General features: G+C 67.4%; 2 protein-coding genes across 2 annotated transcripts in view; both read right to left on the bottom strand.

Annotated features, from left to right (window-relative positions):
• Window positions 1-2,687: 2,687 nt before the first annotated feature.
• MAFA (MAF bZIP transcription factor A) lies at window positions 2,688-4,725 on the bottom strand. The gene has a single exon (XM_051841723.3). It carries the CDS (start codon window positions 4,459-4,461, stop codon window positions 3,517-3,519), a length of 945 nt encoding a protein of 314 aa, XP_051697683.1. The 5' UTR covers window positions 4,462-4,725; the 3' UTR covers window positions 2,688-3,516.
• Window positions 4,726-9,995: 5,270 nt separating this feature from the next.
• The window catches only part of ZC3H3 (zinc finger CCCH-type containing 3), a 77,033-nt gene continuing 68,119 nt past the window's right edge, over window positions 9,996-18,909 (bottom strand). The window contains exons 10-12 of the mRNA XM_051841771.3: window positions 13,809-13,990; window positions 13,101-13,471; window positions 9,996-10,316 (exon numbers count right to left, since the gene is read on the bottom strand). Of these exons, the coding sequence (XP_051697731.1) occupies window positions 10,285-10,316; window positions 13,101-13,471; window positions 13,809-13,990 (585 nt within the window). The 3' untranslated portion in view covers window positions 9,996-10,284. The remainder of the gene's footprint in view (window positions 10,317-13,100; window positions 13,472-13,808; window positions 13,991-18,909) is intronic.

Below are 18,909 nucleotides of genomic sequence, written 5' to 3' on the forward strand. Positions count from 1 at the left end.
CCTTCTGGGGAGGGTGGATCCCGACCGTGCTTCTGTGGCCCCTTCCCCACCCTCACCCACTGGCCCTTCCGCCCCCAGGGTCCTTACTGGGGCCCTGCCTGCTGGGGGCTGTCACTGCCTGCTTAGCCTGGGCAGGTGCTTAACCAGTGGCCTCCACTGCGGGACTGCGCGCCCCTCCCCCACTAGGGCCGCCCCGCCCAGGTCCAGGGTCAGGGGCGCTGGGGAGGTGGGGCCCTGGGGGCTGGAGCTGGGAGCGCAGGGCACCCTGGGGCCTCCCTGGCCCCGGCCCGACTCGGCGGCCTTCGGAACTGCTGAGCAGGCAGCCAGGGCCAGGGCTGACGTGAGGCTGGGAGGCCAGGGCGGGGGCAGGGCAGGGGAGCGCTGTGGACCCCACGCGCCAGGGCCCAGCCTCCATGGCAGGTGCCCCTTTGCCAGACCACACAGCTGCCGGGGGCCCAGGCGCACTGGGCTCAAGGCAGAGGCCAGCCTCATCCCTTGCCTGGCTCCCAGTCCCCAGGGCTGGGCCAGAGTGCCCCAGACTGGGCAGGGTGAGGGCCAGGAGCCCGGGGAACCCTCGCCCCGGTACCCACCTGTGTGGCATCCCCCGCAGGGCCCGGGAACTGTGCTGCCCTAGAGCAGGCGTGAGTCTGAGAGTATTTTTGTGCTACAAGGAGCTTCTTTTAATTCCATTTCTCCATTAACTGTCAGAAGCCCTCGGCGTGTGCATGGGTCCCCTGTGCGTGTCCAGGCCGTGTGCGCTGCGTGCACGTGCGCACGGCCCTGCTCCTCACCTTGTGCGGGCGCCGGGCGAGAGGACGCGCCGCCTTCCCTGGCTCCAGCCTCAGAACCCGTTATAAATAGGAGGCCAGGGACAAGGCCGTGGCGTGGGGTGCAGGGCCGTCCCAGGACGGACGGGGACAAGGCCGTGGCGTGGGGTGCAGGGCCGTCCCAGGACGGACGGGGACAAGGCCGTGGCGTGGGGTGCAGGGCCGTCCCAGGACGGACGGGGACAAGGCCGTGGCGTGGGGTGCAGGGCCGTCCCAGGACGGACGGGGACAAGGCCGTGGCGTGGGGTGCAGGGCCGTCCCAGGACGGACGGGGACAAGGCCGTGGTGTGGGGTGCAGGGCCGTCCCAGGACGGACGGGGCAGGCACAGGGCCCCAGCAGGCGCACCTGGACCAGGTCTCCGGGGTTTTCCTGCAGGGGAGCGGCAGGCGGCTTCGTGGTCCAGCCGGGTTCCGGGTCCGCGGAGGTCCCGGGCGCTGGGGAGCAGTCAGTCATCAGCTCCGGCCGCCCCAGCACAGACCCTGCGGGCAGCTGAGGCCAGGGCGTGGGACACAGAGTGGAGCCGGTGCTGCACAGGGCCCAGGTCCACAACCTGTCCCCTTGGTCCCCAAGACCTCGCGGCCCCTGCACAGCGCCACAGGCGTCCCCCTCCCTCCCAGGACACAGCAGGCTCAAGGCTCTTCAGTCTGCCCAGGACTCCCCGGGGAGGCGCTGGGGGCCGCGGGCGGCGGGAGTGGGGGCAGGGCCCACCCCGCAGCCCAGGAAGGCTCCTTTGCAAGAATGCCTGGGCTGGCCGTGAGCGCCAAGACAAGGGGACACCCAGGCCAGGCGCCCTCACGTCCTCTCGGGCCGTGCAGGGTCATCCCTCTACGACCAGCCCTCCTACACGGACACACGTGTGATACGGACACGCGTGCACAGTGCACACACCCCCTTGGGCTCTGTAGCCCTCCCGAGGGCCCCGGCTTTCACAGTGCCTCCTCCGCGGCCAGCCCTGCCCCAGCCAGGCCGGGCGTGGCAAACACAGTCCAGAGCCCTCCAGAGAGCCGGGCGGCCCTTCCCGCAGGCGGCCTGTGCAGGGCGAGCCCCCAGCTCCTGCCCTGAGTGCGGGCTCTGGGCGGGGCCGGGGGAGGCGGCTTCCCAGGGGGACCTGCTGGGTCCCGGAACAGAAGCAGCCGCGGGCCTGCTGCGTATCCCCCAGGGAGGCAGGGAAGAGACGGAAGACAGGAAGTGGAGCCGAATCCCCACTGCACCCCTGGGGGGTGCCCCTCTGAGCCCCACGGGGCACACCTGCCCACCAGGAGGCCCTGCCCAGACCCCTGCCCGCGCTGTGGGGCGGTGCCCGGCAGGGAGGGTGCGAGGTGCACCTGCACTTTGCTGCTCCCAGCCGGCTGGGGTGACCAGCTCCCCAGTGCAGTGCCCGCCGTCCTGGCTCCCCACCACCTGGAAACCCTGAACCAGTGGCAGCTGGTGCGGAGTCCCCCTCAGACTGGCGGGAACGAACCCGGCTCTGGAATCAGCCCCGCTCCTCCACCCCCCCACCCCGCTTCTGTCCCCCTGTGCTAGGCTGGGGTCGCACCCCCAGAGCCCAGACTCCCGGCCGCAGCCAAGCCCCGGTCTCGGGGGAAGCCTTGCCCCTTAACCGGGGTGCCAGTCCCGAGGACCCGGGCCGAGGCGAGGCCCACCCCGAAGAGCGGAGCCAATCGCGGTCCGGGAACGCAGCCCCACGCCCCTGCGCGCCTCCGCCGAGCCCAGGGCTCGTCCCCCGCAGCCTGGCCAGGGGGCTGGGGGGTGTGGCCGCCGGCTCGCTTTCCACCGGATCCGGGACCTCCTTTGATTTCTGTCCGGCCCGGGGGCGGGGAAAAAAGCGAAAGCCACAGAGACACCAGCCAGGCTGCAGCCACTGTTGGATCTCAACGGATTTATTTCTGTATTTCTTTCCCTTTCCTCGGTTTCGTAGCAAATGAAAAAAGGACCCAACAGAAACCAACACAAGCGAAGTTCCAACGAGCCGGTGACCGCCGCTTCGACGCGGGCGGACGCGGGACGCGCGGGTGCCCAGCGCCGGCTGGCGCGGGGAGCGGCCGGGCGCCCGCCCCCTGGACCGCCCCCACTCCCGCCAGCCCAGCAGCGGCCAGGCTTTTAAAATCGATCCCACAAACGAAACGAAACACAATTTAAATTAAAATAAAAACAAGTTCTCCACCCACCCCATGCCGGGAAGCTCGGGCTGAAGCTTCCCCTTAAATTTTTTTTTTCTTCTAGAAATAGTGTGCGTAACTTTCCCCTTCCACTCCTCTTTGGGGTTAAAATAACAAGACGTATTTCCCAGGAGTCCCAGGCGGTGCGGTGCATAGAGAAACGGCGGCGCGGGAGGCCGGGCCGGCTCCCAGCCCCGGGCCCGGGCGCGCCGCGGACCCCTCCCCACATCGCCAAGGCCGCCTCGCTTCTCCTCCGGGGAACGCCGAGCAGGGCGGGGACGGGCGGGCAGGCGACACATGCGGGACTGGCGGGCGTCCGAGGGCAGCCCCGGCCGGGGGGAGGAGGGGGCTCCGCCGGGGCTTCTTTCGCAGTCTCCAAGCAAAATAAATAAAAGACCCCGCCAAGTCGGGGCGGGGGGCCAGCGCCCGAGACGCGCTGCACGGAGCGACGGCGGGGCCGCGGGGCGCGCGCGGGCGCCCGGCCGGAGTGCGGGTCCCGCGCGAAGCCGTGCGGCGCCGGGGCCCGCGCTCACAGGAAGAAGTCGGACGCGCCCTTGGCGCCGCCGGGCCCGGCCTGCGGCGGCGAGGGCTCCCGCGCGAGGCCCGCCAGCTTCTCGTATTTCTCCTTGTACAGGTCCCGCTCCTTGGCCAGGCGCCCCACCTCCAGCCGCAGCTGCTCCACCTGGCCCTGCAGCTGGCACTTCTCGCTCTCCAGGATGTGCCGCTGCTGCACCCGCTTGAAGCGGCAGGACTGCGCGTAGCCGCGGTTCTTCAGCGTGCGCCGCTTCTGCTTCAGCCGCGTCACCTCCTCCTTGCTGAAGCCGCGCAGCTGCCGGTTCAGCTCGCGCACGGACATGGACACCAGCTGGTCGTCGGAGAAGCGCTCCTCCAGGCGCACGTGGTGGTGGTGGTGGTGGTGGTGCGCGGCGTGGTGGTGGTGGGGGTGCGCCGCGTGGTGCGGGCCGGCGCCCAGCGCGTCCGCGCCGCCCCCGCCGCCGCCGCCGCCGCCCGCGAAGCCCTGGCCCCGGAAGGCCTCGTAGGCCGCGGCGGCCGCCGGGTGGTGCGCGCCGTGCTGGCCGCTGCCGATGAGCGCTTCCACCGCGTCCTCGGGCGTCAGGTTGAGCGCCTCGGGGTTCAGGTGGGGCTGGTAGCCGCTCATCCAGTACAGATCCTCCGGCGCCGGCTTCCCCGCCGCGCCCCCGACGGCGCCTGGGCCCCCGCTCGGCGGCCCCGCCGCGCCCCCGGCCCCCGCGCCCGGGCTGGGCGCGCAGAAGCTGGGCGAGGACGGCACGGAGGAGCAGGGCGTGCTGAGCGGCGTCGAGGACAGCGAGCCGGGCGGCAGGCGGTGGCAGAAGCGCTCGGCCTCGGGCGGCTCCTTCTTCACCTCGAACTTCATCAGGTCGAAGTCGTTGACGTACTCGATGGCCAGCGGGCTGCTGGGCAGTTCGGCGCCCATCGCCAGCTCCGCGGCCATCGCCCGGGGCCCCAGCCTCGCCGCCGCGCCCGGCCGCGCCCCGTCGGGCGGCGGGGCGGGGGGGAGCCGCGGGCCCCTCCGCTCGCTCCCCCGGGCCGCGCGGCGCCCAGGGGCGCGGGGAGCAGCTCGCGCGGCCGACGCAGGGGCGGCGCGCAGGGGACGCCGCTCGGGGCAGGTGGCGCTCAGCCGCCGCCCCGCCCGCCCCTCCCGGCCGCCGCGCTCCGCCCGCGCCGCCGGCCGGCCCCGCCTCCCACGGCTGAGCGCCGAGCCACGCGCGCCCATTTATAGAGCCGGGCGTCCGGGCCCGCCTCCCCGGGAGGGGGCGTGCGCCCCCGGGCCAATCGGAGCCCCAGCCCCTCCGCCCTCATTTGCCTATCCCCATGGCAACCCGGGCCCAGCTGTCAATCTCCTACGGGAAACAGCTGTGAGAAGGGGCGGGGCGGGCCGCAAGCGGGAGGAGTGGGCAGCGCCCCCTAGTGGCGCCTCCGGGGACTGCAGGGCCGACGGCGCGCGGGGGGCACCTGGCGCGGGGTGCGGAGTCCGGCCCCAACCGGAGATCTCCAGGGCCCCGCGCCGCGGCCGGAGGCCGAAGCTGCCAAGGGAGCGGAGGGGCCACCGCGCCGAGGGTCCCTGTCGGCGCCTCCGTAACGAACAGGGCCTCCCTAGAGCAGGGAGCGGGCCGTGAGCCCGCGGAGGGGTCGGGGCCGCAGCCCGCCTGGAAGCCGCGGGTCGCCCCGCCGGGCCCCACGGGGCATCCCGACACCGCGGACGCCGCGCCCGGCTCCTGCTCCGGCTATTTTTAGCCCCGCGGTTCAGGCGGGTTCAGGAATTTCGTCAACAAAGTTGCTGGCACCTCTGCGCGCCGGGACCCACCGCGGCCAGCGGGGCGGGAGGGGCGCGGGGCCGGGGGAGGGGAAGGGGAGCGGGTGTAGAGGGGGCGTGGAGGGAAGAGGGGGTGCTGGGCCGGGGGGGGGAGAGAGCAGACGGGTGGAGGGGGTGCGGGGTCGGGAGAAGGGGCGCGCAGGTGGATGGGGCGGGGGCGGGGCGCAGTGCAGAGGAAGTGGGGTCGTGCGCGCGCGCCTGGGTGGCAGCGCTGGGACAGGATGCTGATCGGGAGGCAGCGCCCTGGCCGCGGGCCCCGTGGCTGCTGCCCGGCTTGGGACAATTGGGTCCCGAAGTCCCGGCGGCCTCCGTGGTGCTGGCCGGCTCTCACTCCCCACCTGCCCCCGCAAGCTCTGTGGCCTCAGGAGGGGCCCTGGCAGCCCTCTGCCCGGGCTCGCGCAGGGCGCCGAGGGCCTTGGCCTCCGTGGAGCGCATTTCAGAACTCCAGCTCCTCCCCCACGCAACCCGGGCCTGCGGGACCCTCCCCGACTCTGGACCTGGCCTCCCAGACAGCAGGTGTGCCCGGATTTCGGGAACTTCTCGGGGCCAGCAGCCCCACCCTCAGCTCTCGGCGCCCCCCGCAGCCAGGCCCTGCAGGGCTCCTGTCCCTGGTGCCTCTCCCTTGTCATCTGCACACTGCACCCAGGCCCAGCGGGAAGGGGACACCAAGGGCTCTGGAGGAAGCCCGCAGGCCCTGTGGGGGCTCCTCTGAGTTTGGCACGCACAGCTGGCTCTGGGGGGAAGGCAGTGAGGGTCCAGGCCCAGCCCGGGGCCTGCAGGATGCCCACTAAGCAGGGTAGAAAACAGCCAGGCTTCTGTGTTGGCCGTGTCCGTGTGGAACAGCCCGTTTTGTGCCCAATTCTGTGCTGCAGGCAGAGGTGCTGGGTCAGCACCCCACACCCTCCCAGGCTTCTCACCCCCACAGCTGCTCCTGGGTGCTGAGTGCACCCTCCAGTCTAGTGAACACCCGCTGTGAGCCAGGGTCCACGATGAGTGTCGCCTGTCGTGTGGGCTGCGGGATTTGTGCGGGGAGGGTGGGACCTGTCCCACGGTGACCCCACTGGGGATGTGGGGGATGGAGTGACTGACAGCTGTCAGGGGAGCCGTCAGCCACGCCCAGCAGAGGGCTAGTTGGCCATTCTCAGCAGGGTGGAAGGTTGGCTGGTGGCAGAGTGAGCAGGAAGCCACACCCACTGTGGTGGGGGCTGGGCTGGCAACAGACACCTTGTGCAGGTCCCCTGTGGGAGCAAATGACCCGAAACTGGGCTCATGCACTAGCGGGAGCGGGAGCAGTGGGGCCGGCCAGGCCGTGGTCTCACCGGGGGCCACGGGGCTCCTACGCAGGTCGGCCCTCCCAGGTGCCCCCCCCCCACCCCCGCTGGTGGTGGAGCCGCGTTCTTGAATCTGGAGGTCCAAGACCTGTCCTGCCCCTCCAGCTCCTGGCCACAGGTCCCCTGCAGGGACAGCCAGCTGAGGCTTCAGGCGAGTCACAGGTCGTTGCCATCACCGCTTGGTCTTGTCGCAGCTCCCGCCCAAGGCAGGGGCCGGGTGAGGGTGCAGAGGGCAGAGCCCAGAGCCAGCCAGGGTGACATGGGGGACAAGCCTGGGGCCTGGGGGCCACTCCTGCTCCCCGCCCCAGCCACCTCTGTGCACGGTCTGGCACCTGCCCGGGATAGGTGCCACGGGCAGGGCTGGTGGTCCTGCGGCGCAGCAGTGGGACCCTGTGTGCCACTGGGACACGCCCTTTTTATGGCATCTACTTCAGTGGGAAGTTGGCTCCTGCCTTCCCCAGGCCAAGGCTGCGCGCTCTGCATCGACCACCCACGGAGACAGGGGGACACTCCCAAGTGCTGGCCCAGGGCCTGCTGTGCCCAGCACACCTGCTCCCCTGCGGGGCACACCATGCTGGGGAAGGGGCTCAGGTGAGTCCAGCTGGCCTCCTGCTGCCCACCTGGCCACCCTTCTCCAGTCAGGACCCCCTCCAAGCACGTGGGGGCGCAGACCCCCACTGCCCCCAGCCCCCATGTCCCTCAGACCAGGAGCTGGGGGTGGGCCGCCAGTAAGTCCTCAGGATCTTACCAGGGGTGGGGGCTGCAGGGACGGGGGGGCAAGGGGACCAGGGGTGGGGGTGCAGAGAGCGGGGTACGGGGGGACCAGGGGTGGGGGCTCCAGGGACGGGGGGCAAGGGGACCAGGGGTGGGGGTGCAGAGAACGGGGTACGGGGGGACCAGGGGTGGGGGCTCCAGGGAGCTGGGGTACGGGGGGACCAGGGGTAGGGGTGCAGAGAGCGGGGTACGGGGGCACCAGGGGTGGGGCTCCAGGGAGCTGGGGTACGAGTGGACCAGGGGTGGGGGTGCAGAGAGCGGGGTACGGGGGCACCAGGGGTGGGGGCTCCAGGGAGCTGGGGTACAGGGGCACCAGGGGTGAGGGCTCCAGGGAGCTGGGGTACGGGGGCACCAGGGGTGGGGGCTCCAGGGAGCTGGGGTATGGGGGCACCAGGGGTGGGGGCTCTGGGGTATGGGGGGACCAGGGGTGGGGGCTCCAGGGAGCTGGGGTACGGGGGGGACCAGGGGTAAGATCCTGAGGACTCCCCCAGTCCGGCACTGGCCCACACCGCTCTGCCCCAGTGGACCTAGGACCCCAGGTCGGCACGTGCTCATGTCTTGGCAGGGCTGGCCACTCTCCGGCCAGGCACTGGGCAGCAGAGGGGGGTGGGGGCTGCCTGGGAGGACGCTGAGACAGAGGCCTGAAGGTCAGTGTCACCCCCACCCTGCAGGCTTCAGTGTGGCCATGGACAGCACAGGGCGGGACTGACTGGGCCTGCGACAGCTCCCCCAGCCATGTGGCAGCACTGGCAGTGGTGACAGGTGGAGCTGCCCCCTGTGAGTGTGGCCTGAGCCGCAGACCAGAGCCCTCCAGGTGGGCAGGCAGCTGTCACAGCCCACCTGCAGCAGAGGTGAGGGGCGGGCAGAGGGTCTGAGCGGACAGCTCTGCACCCCCACCCCTGGTCCCCTCATACCCCACTCCCTGCTGTGGCCCCACCCCTGGTCCCCCCGTACCCTGCTCCCTGCTGCAGCCCCACCCCTGGTCCCCCGTGCCCCGCTCCCTGCTGCAGCCCCACCCCTGGTCCCCCCATACCCCAGCTCTGCAGCCCCCACCCCTGGTCCCCCCGTACCCTGCTCCCTGCTGCAGCCCCACCCCTGGTCCCCCCATACCCCAGCTCTGCAGCCCCCACCCCTGGTCCCCCCGTACCCTGCTCCCTGCTGCAGCCCCACCCATGGTCCCCCCATACCCCAGCTCTGCAGCCCCCACCCCTGGTCCCCCCATACCCCAGCTCTGCAGCCCCACCCCTGGTCCCCCGTGCCCCGCTCCCTGCTGCAGCCCCACCCCTGGTCCCCCCGTACCCCAGCTCTGCACCCCCACCCCTGGTCCCCTCATACCCCACTCCCTGCTGCACCCCCACCCATGGTCCCCCCATACCCCAGCTCTGCACCCCCACCCCTGGTCCCCCTGTACCCTGCTCCCTGCTGCAGCCCCACCCCTGGTCCCCCCATACCCCAGCTCTGCAGCCCCCACCCCTGGTCCCCCCATACCCCCACTCCCTGCTGTAGCCCCCAGCCCCGGCCCCCTCGCCCCCAGCTCCCTGCAGCCCCCACCCCCGGCCCCCTCGCCCCCAGCTCCCTGCCGCAGCCCCAGCCCCGGCCCCCTCGCCCCCCAGCTCCCTACAGCCCCACCCCCAGCCCCCTCGCCCCCCAGCTCCCTACAGCCCCCACCCCCAGCCCCCTCGCCCCCAGCTCCCTGCAGCCCCCACCCCCGGCCCCCTCGCCCCCCAGCTCCCTACAGCCCCACCCCTAGCCCCCTCGCCCCCCAGCTCCCTACAGCCCCCACCCCCGGCCCCCTCGCCCCCAGCTCCCTGCAGCCCCCACCCCCGGCCCCCTCGCCCCCCAGCTCCCTACAGCCCCCACCCCTGGCCCCCTCGCCCCCAGCCCCCTGCAGCCACGTGCTGGCCTGCTCCATTCCTCTGAAGGCTTGCACCCTGGCTGGCACCAAGGGCCCCAGGAGCTGTGAGCAGGCTGCCAAGCTGGAACACAGGCCCTGCAAATGCTGGACACAATGTACCCAGCCCAGGCCCCTCGGGCCCAGTGGCCAGGCCCGCACACCGCCTGCTCACGGGCGGAGCTCTGGTCCTGCCAGGTGGGTCACAGCATCTGCTCGGGGGAGCCCCTGCCCTCAGCCGGGCATGCACCCCGTGGCTTGGGCGGCAGGGGCAGAGCTGCCCTCTCCCAGGGACCCGCCCCGGCCAGCGCAGCTCTTCAACCTCATCACTGCCGGGCTCCAGGCGGCAGGTGTGGCCGCACAGGGCAGTGGCCAGGGGGTGCAATGATGGCTGCACACGTAGGCCACTGGGGGGCCCTCCAAGGGTGCCACCGCGTTCTCAGACAGGGCCCCGTCAGGTCCCTCAGAACCCAAAGTGCCAACAGGGTGGGTGGAGCCAGGGTTGCCCCCACCTCCTGCTCGCCTGACCCCCCCCCCCCAGATGGTGCTGGCTCGGCCACAGGGGACTGCTCTGACCCCAGAGCATTTATGTGGGGCAGGGCGGGCGCCGGCGTGCGCAGTGGTGCGGCGGTGGCGGCCGGCACGGGGCGACCGAGTGCAGGACAGAGCCTTTATTGCTGGACACAAAGTACCTGCGAGGAGGCCGGGCAGCCAGGGCACGGCCACCCACGCCCACGGCAGGGGACGGGACGGGGCACCCTGAGGGGCAGGGGTGAGGAGGGAGGGGCACGGGGGCCGGCTGGGCAGGTGCCTGGCCCAAGGCAGGAAGACAAGGCCCTGGGCATACTGGCCACAGAAGGCTGAGCGTCAGGCAGGCAGGACGGTGCCCCTGCAGCCCTTCCTCAGGGTGGAGGGTGAGGTAGGTGCAGGCTGGTCCCGGGGCCCTCAGAGGCGCGGCTTGATGTGCAGAGGCCTCCCTGTGTGGAGAGGGCAAGGGTCAGGGCTGTGGCGACCCCCAGCCAGGTGCAGCATCCCCCCAACAGGCTTCTGCTCTGGGGCTCAGGATGGGCGGCCCGCAGGGTGGGGGACGCAGATAGCCCAGGCTAGGGAGGGGACCACAGCTGTGGACGGGAGCCTGCCCCCAGCGGCCTCCAGGACCTGGCATTCCCAGGGCCCACCCAGCCTGCTGCAGGCCTGGCCTGGCCAGCCATGGGCAAGGGAGCAGAGCGGCTACAAGGGCCTCTGCTGTGCCCAGGGCTTGTACGGCGGGGGTGGCGTGGCCATGCACACCCCGCACAGATGTGCACACTCACCCCTGGCCTATGCACACCCCGCACGGATGTACACACTCACCCCTGGCCTATGCACACTCCACACAGATGCACACACTCACCTCTGGGCCATGTACACCCACAATGTGCACACTCACCCCTGGCCTATGCACACCCTGCACAGATGTACACACTCACCCCTGGCCTATGCACACCCCACACAGATGCGCACAATCACCCCTGCCTATGCACACCCCACACAGATGTGCACTCTCACCCCTGGCCTATGCACACTCCACACAGATGCACACACTCACCTCTGGGCCATGTACACCCACAATGTGCACACTCACCCCTGGCCTATGCACACCCTGCACAGATGTGCACACTCACCCCTGGCCTATGCACACCCCGCACAGATGTACACACTCACCCCTGCCTATGCACACTCCACACAGATGCACACACTCACCTCTGGGCCATGTACACCCACAATGTGCACACTCACCCCTGGCCTATGCACACCCTGCACAGATGTACACACTCACCCCTGGCCTATGCACACCCTGCACAGATGTACACACTCACCCCTGGGCCTATGCACATCCCGCACAGATGTACACACTCACCCCTGGCCTATGCACACTCCACACAGATGCACACACTCACCTCTGGGCCATGTACACCCACAATGTGCACACTCACCCCTGGCCTATGCACACCCTGCACAGATGTACACACTCACCCCTGGCCTATGCACACCCTGCAGAGACGTACACACTCACCCCTGGGCCTATGCACACCCCGCACAGATGCGCACAATCACCCCGCCTATGCACACCCCACACAGATGTACACACTCACCCCTGGCCTATGCACACCCCGCACAGATGCGCACAATCACCCCTGCCTATGCACTCCACACAGATGTGCACTCTCACCCCTGCCTAGCACACAGGAGGGTGTGTGTGATGTGAGCACACAGAAGGGAGTGTGTGGTGTGAACACACAGGAGGGTGTGTGTGGTGTGAGCACACAGAAGGGAGTGTGTGGTGTGAACACACAGGATAATGTGTGTGGTGTAAGCACAGGAGTGTGTGGTGTGGTGTAAGCACAGGAGGGTGTGTGTGGTGTGAGCACAGGAGGGTGTGTGTAGTGTGAGCACAGGAGAGTGTGTGTGTGGTGTGAGCACACAGGAGGGTGTGTGTGTAGTGTGAGCACACAGGAGGGTGTGTGTGGTGTGAACACAGGAGTGTGTGGTGTGGTTTAAGCACAGGAGGGTGTGTGTGGTGTGAGCACAGGAGAGTGTGTGTGTGGTGTGAGCACACAGGAGGGTGTGTGTGGTGTGAACACAGGAGGGTGTGTGTGGTGTAAGCACAGGAGGGTGTGTGTGGTGTGAGCACAGGAGGGTGTGTGTGGTGTGAACACACAGCAGGGTGTGGTGTGAACACAGGAGGGTGTGTATGGTGTGAACACAGGAGGGCGTGTGTGGTGTGAACACAGATGCACACACACCCCTGCCTATGCAAACTCTGCACAGATGTGCACACTCACCCCTGGGCCATGTACACCCACAATGTGCACTCTCACCCCTGGCCTATGCACACCCCACACAGATACACACGCTCACCCTTGCCTATGCACACCCCACACAGATCCCACACTCACCCCCGGCCTATGCACACCCTGCACAGATGTGCACACACACCTCCTACTCAGGGGGGCTGTGGGAGCAGCTTGCTGGGTGGGGTGGGTGGGGCAGAGCGCGGGCCCCACACTGAGCAAGGCTGGCTCAGTGCTTCCTGCCTCACTCCCCAGTCGATTCAGGGGCCACCTCCCAGGTGCCACCCAGGCAGCCGAGCCCACCCCACCAGCTGGCCACCTTGGCAGGGCAGCCTACCTCTGCCCAGAGCACCCAGGCCCTGTGGGTGGGACCTGAGGGGGGAAGGAAGTTCTGACGGCCCTCAGCACCCACCCCGCCCCCAGCCCCCTCCCAGTCCTCACGGGCCCCTGCTGGTGCAAGGCACGAGGGCCTGGCCGCGGTGGCTGTGGCGAGCTCGGCAGGGCTGTGAGGGGGCTGCAGTAAGCACCTCCATTAGCGTGACGACCGTGAAATACGACAATAAAACGCCGGCCGTATGGCCGCGCATTTGCAGCCCGCCGAGCTGCGTGGGGTTTATCGTCACTCAGAGTGCGGAGAGCTGTAAAGTGTTCCCAGAGAGGGCCGTCTGCAGCCATAAAATCCTCCCTTCTCCCTAAACAAGGCTGAGCGGAGCCGTTCACCAGGCCCCAAATGTGCATCCCGCGAGCAGGAACATCTGCTCTCCACAGCAGCGCCTCTGATCGTCCAGAACAAATTAACACAAACGGCTGCCTCCTAATTAAATCAGCCCGGGCCGGGCTGCACCTCACGGCCCTGCCCACGGCCGGCCTGGCTCACAGGGCCCCACCTGCAGCTCCGATGCCTGGGCCGGGCCTGGGGCTGCCTACCTGAGTCCTTGGAGCGGGGGCTCCTGGGGGTCCGCGCCCGGGTCTGGCCTCCCGGGCTCGGCGAGGACTGCAGGGAGATGAAGGAAGGCAGCTTGTAGAGGCCCCCAGAGCTCGAAGCCACCGGCACGGCCGCCTCCTGGAGGTGCGGTTCCTCCTGGGAGGAGGGAGAGGGGGAGGAGGGGGGGGAGGAGGGGCAGGAGGAGGAGGAGGAGGAGGAGGAGGAGGAGGAGGAGGCGGCAGCCGCCTTGGGTGAGGAAGTGGAGGGAAAGGCCGAGGCTGACTTCCTTGGGGTCTGGGGAGGGGAGGCGGGGGCAGCCGTGGCAGCAGAGCTGGACGTCTGTGTGGGTGGACGCTGGCTGGCGGAGGGCTTCCTGCAGGACAGCAAAGGGCCCCAGGTGAGGGTGGCAGCCCGCCCCCACCTCCCCTCTGCCGGGGCCCCAGGGGGTTACGGGGCCTCTGCCTGAGGCACCCGGGCTCGGCCGGCTGGTGGCAATCCCAGCTCCACATGCACCCCGCCTCGCCTGCCCTGCCTGGGCTCCCACGCTCACACAGCAGGTCCCCTCTCCAGGCAATGGGTCATCAGAAGCTCCTACCCCCTCCAGGGGCTGGGGATGCCTTGGCTCAGTCTAGCCTCAGGGACCCGGGGGGGGGGGCACCACCCCAGGGGGTCCCATGTGCCCTGACACGCCGTTCCCACTGCACCATCACCTGGGCCCGTGGCCGGCCGAGGGCCTGCTCCTGGGGGTGGTGTCGCCGGGCCCCGGGGTGGGGGGCGCTGTCCGCCGGCCGTGGCGCTTCTTGTTGCGATGCAGTAGCTGGCACTGGGTGCCGCGGGGACAGGCGCCCCTGCGGGCGAAGTCGGGGCACAGCAGCGTGTGTTTCTTCTTGCACTGGGGAGAGGGGCGCAGTTGGGCGGCTGGCTGGCTGCTGCAGCCCCAGGCCAGGCCCGCCAGGCCTCAGGCTTCCTGCTGGGGGCTGACGTCACCAGCAGAGGCTCCGCCTGGGCTCCACACCTCCCACCTGCCCGAGATGCCCTCAGTGATCCCTGGGGCGCTGCGCAGGGATTGAGGGCAGGGGTGGGGCCAGCGCCAGGACTCCCAGAGCCTGTGCCACTGCCCGGGATTCCCCTCCTGACCATCCCTGTGCTAAGGGGGGTGGGGCCTGAGGCCTCCTCAGGATTCAGCCTCTGAGCCTTGGTCCAGGGTGGGGCAGGTCGGCCAAGGCCAGGCAGCACTGGGTCAGAGTTGGGCACTCGATACGCAGCACCTGTCATGGTGGCTAATTATACCCCGGGTAGGAAGGGCAGCAGCCGGCAGGTGCTCTGGGCAATAGTGGGGCCTCCGCTCCGTCCCAGGCCACTGGGAAACTTGAAGCCCATCCAAGGCCCCGGGGCCCAACCCAGGCTGCCTCCCATGCCTTCCCTTCCACCCCAAGGAGCCCACCTCTTGCCCGGGGCCTCTCCAGGACAGGGATACCCCTTCAGTCCCCTCTGCAGCTGGCTCCAGTAGGCAAGACTCCCAGGGGACAGCTGGCGTCCAGCCGGCCTGGGACACCCCAACTGCACCTCGCAGTAGCCTAGACAGCAAACCCTCCCTGGACACCCCAGACAGCCAACTGCCAACACCAGCCCCGGGGCCCCCGCCTGCTGGCACGGCCAGTGAAGACGATGTGGCAACAGCCCTGAGCCACTTGCTCCCAGCACCCGGTCCTGAGCCAGCAGGGATGGGGGTCTGTTCGGAACATGCGTCCTCCTGACCTGGAAGCTACCCACAGAGTGGCTCAAAGTCCTGGCCACTCACTGTGCCCCACGCCTCTGTGGGGTACAGTCAGCCTCACCCCTGCCCCAGCCACAAGGCAGGGGCCCCGTCCCATCCTCATTCCACGGCACAGAGCCTGGAGACCCAGGGCGGTGTGGACAGAGAGGACGGGCAGTGTGGAAGGAAGGACTCCCACCAGAGTGCACGAGTGTGCCTGCAAGCTACAGGGGGTGCGGGCGGCACGCTGGGCAGCACAGTGCCAGCAGGTCCCTCGGGGCTGCGTCTGCAGGTCCGACCACAGGCTGCTGAGCGGGGCAGTGGACGCCAAGTGACGGCTGCACAGCTGCAGCCCCAGAGCCCGCGGCCGCCGAGGGTGTGCAGGAAGCAGCACAACGTGTGGAGGCTGCACCTCTTCCCTGTGACGCCCGGAGCGTCAGCACGCTGAGCCTGGAAGCCACTGTTTCCTGTGAACGCCCACTGGCTCCTGGCAAGGGGACGCGACACGTGGGGCTCACACACACTTTCAGTGGATGGCGTGGGTCCGAGCTTGCGCCCCACAGAGCAGGACCCCAGGAACAAGACGAGGACATTTAAAAATTACCCAAGAGCTACGAGAAAGCAAAACCACGTTACAAAACAGCCCAAAAAAGCTGGACACGAGGCAAACCTCGGGCCTCAAGGCCCACGTTTCCTCCTGGGCTGCATTTCGCTGACAAAATGTCAAGGGCTGTCCAGCGAGTTCCCAGAACGTCCTCTCAAGATCTGAGAATCGGCCGGCGCCACGGCTCAATCGGCTAATCCTCCGCCTGCGGCTCCGGCACCCGGGGTTTTAGTCCCGGTTGCCCCTCTTCCAGGCCAGCTCTCTGCTGTGGCCCGGGAGTGCAGTGGAGGATGGCCCAAGTGCTTGGGCCCTGCACCAGCATGGGAGACCAGGAGAAGCACCTGGCTCCTGGCTTTGGATTGGCGCAGTGCCGGCCATAGCGGCCATTAGGGGAGTAAACCAACGGAAGGAAGACCTTTCTCTCTGTCTCTCTCACTATCTGTAACTCTCTCTCACTAACTCTGTCTGGCAAAAAAATAAAAAATAGAAAAATAAAAAAAAAATCTGGGAATCAAGATGATCGCAGTTCAGTGAGGCATCCAACACGAAACGGGGATGAGGCCACGTCCAGAGCCGAGTGACGGCCCGAGACAGCAGCACCGCAGCCCGCGGGTGGCCGAGGGCGCTCAGCGCAGCAGCCACGCTGCCGTCAGGGCCCTGCTCCGCTGCAGATTTTGGCTTCCTGCTGAAGCACACGCTGCCCCCACTCCTGCCGCCCTCGTGGGAGCCCCGCATTGAGTGCTGGGCTCCTGGCGCTCTCCCTCTCTCCGCCGCTTCAATCAATGAAGATAAAACTGCGGGACGCAGCTCAGCAGTGCTCACAGCCCTCAGCGCTCGCATCAGAAAGCACGGCGTCCCCAGCGCCACGGGAAAACAGCACGAGGAACCCAGGGAAAGCAGAGGGAAAGACCGCCAACGAGCCCGAGAGGGCCCCAGGCTGGTGCTCCGCCAACACGCGCACCTCTGCCGCCGCCATCAACTGGAGGGGCAGGCATTCCGTCGGGCAGCTAAGGTGCCTCTAGTGCCACTGCCCCACACAACCGACTGCTCCCGACCCAGCTTCCCACTGGCGCACGCCCTGGGAGGGAGCGCACCCTGCACACAGGGCCGAGCTCTTGGCCCAACCGCTGTGGGCATCTGAGGAGTCAATCAGCCGAAGGGAGAGCTCCGTCTGTCCCTCAAATAAATAACACATTTTAAAAGACTGACCCGGAGGCAGAGAAAAGGAATGCACGAGTGACACTGGGGGACAAGTGGGCGGCAGCAAGGCACCAGCCCCACACTTCACACCAGCAAAGGGGGAACACACACAGAACTGACAAGTGCCAGAAAAGATAAAACCCTAATATTCCTATGCCCACAAGGAATTCGAATGAGTAACTAATGAAAGTGGGGGCAGGTGTTGTGCTGTCGCAGCTCGTCGCCCGAGACACCAGCATTTCACGTGGGCGTTGGTTCAAAGCCCGGCTGCTCCACGCGAGACCCAGCTCTCTGCTGTGGCCTGGGAACGCAGCGGAAGGTGGCCCAAGCCCTTGGGCCCCTGCACCCACGTGGGAGACTGAAGAAGCTCCCGACTCCTGGCTTCAGCCTGGCCCAGCTCTGGCCGTTGTGGCCGTTTGGAGTGAACCAGTGGATGGAAGACTGAATTCTCTCTTACCTTTCATACATAAAAATAAAACTTTAAACATTTTTTGAATAAATAACATTTAAAAATGACAGCTCGCCAGCGCTGCGGCTCAGTAGGCTAATCCTCCGCCTTGCAGCACCGGCACACCAGGTTCTAGTCCCGGTCGGGGCGCCGGATTCTGTCCCAGTTGCCCCTCTTCCAGTCCAGCTCTCTGCTGTGGCCCGGGAAGGCAGTGGAGGATGGCCCAGGTGCTTGGGCCCTGCACCCCATGGGAGACCAGGAGAAGCACCTGGCTCCTGCCATCGGATCAGCACAGTGCGCCGGCCGCAGCGGCCATTGGAGGGTGAACCAACAGCAAAAGGAAGACCTTTCTCTCTCTCTCTCTCACTATCCACTCCGCCTGTCAAAAAAAAAAAAAAAAAAAATGACAGCTCGATATAAAGGAGAATCTGTAATCCCTAGAGCTGCCAAGGACGCAACATGGCGACGTGGAATGTGGGGCTGCCTGCCCCTGGGATTGTTCACGCAAAGACAGGCAATGAGCACGTCAGAAACCAAATACGGCCTTGACCTGGGGCTGGCCTGTGGTGTGGTGGGCTAGGCCTCCTCCTGCAGTGCCCCTACCCCATATGGGCACGGGTTCAAGTCCCAGCTGCTCCACTTCCGATCCAGCTCCCTGCTGTGGCCTGGGAAAGCAGTAGAAGATGGCCCAAGTCCTTGGCTCCTGTACTAACGTGGGAGACCTGAAAGAAGCTCTTAGCTCCTGGCTTCAGACCGGCCCAGCTCCGGCCATTGCAGCCATTTGCGGAGTGAACCAGTAGGTGGAAGACCTCTCTAACTCTGCCTCTCCAATAAATACATAAAATCTTAAAAAAAAAAAAATACTAAGAGCTTGGTTTGAAGGCTGAGAAAGGAGGAGGAGACAGCGCGTGCGGCCTGAGCTTGCCCTGTGCCCCGGCAGGAGTCTCCCAAGGCAGAAGCGGCTCCCACGCGGGAAGTGCAGCGGCAGGAACCCTGCAGGCCCTTCAGGCCAGCTCCACGAGGACGGGGCAGAGGTCCCGCACGGATCACAATGCGTACAGACACGAATCCACCACGGAACCGCGCCAGGTCCATCTCTGGAATGCACGGCTGGTTTAACACCAGAGAATCGGCACAGTCAAGGCTGACGGGCAGGCCGTGGGAGAAGAGGTTTAGTGAGATTCAAGCTCCACGCAAAATCCAGTCACGGGGTGGTTTATGCCATAGCCAATCTACAGAAAAGGAAGCACTAGGCCAAGGAGCACTCAAAGGACACTTTCTGGTGTTCCTCACAAGAACCTTCCAGAAAGCACAAAGCACTGTGGGAAGGCGGAAGCCCACTGCCACCAGCAACGCTAGAACCCGTGGTCCTGGACAGTGCGGCAGGGCAAGGCAAAGAAAACGAAGAAGGAAAGAAGATCGTTGGCCGGAAAGGTGCGATGCTTGTGTAGAAACACCCACGGACCTGTGGGCAACCAAGGTGCACACCCCTGAAAAGCAGGAAAACAAAATGTGAAGACGGGCATGCTATTTCCAATAGCAAGAGTGCCTGGAGCAGGGGAGTGGGCATTTGGCCCACCAGCTAGGACACTCGTATCCCACACCAGACGCCTGGACTTGGTCCCCAGCTCCTGGATCCAGCTCCCTCTAATGCAGGCCTGGGGAGGTGGCAGGGGAGGGCTCAAGTCACCCAGGTGGGAGACCCGGGTTCAGTCCTGGTCACTGTGGGCAAGTCGGGAGTGAGCCAGTGTGTCGGAGCTCTGCCTCTCTAAGTGTCCTTAAAGTGCTTGGAATACAGTTCTC

Source organism: Oryctolagus cuniculus, chromosome 6 (assembly GCF_051225735.1).
Source record: "Oryctolagus cuniculus isolate XC-2025 breed Fujian yellow rabbit chromosome 6, ASM5122573v1, whole genome shotgun sequence".
Taxonomy (NCBI): domain Eukaryota; kingdom Metazoa; phylum Chordata; class Mammalia; order Lagomorpha; family Leporidae; genus Oryctolagus; species Oryctolagus cuniculus.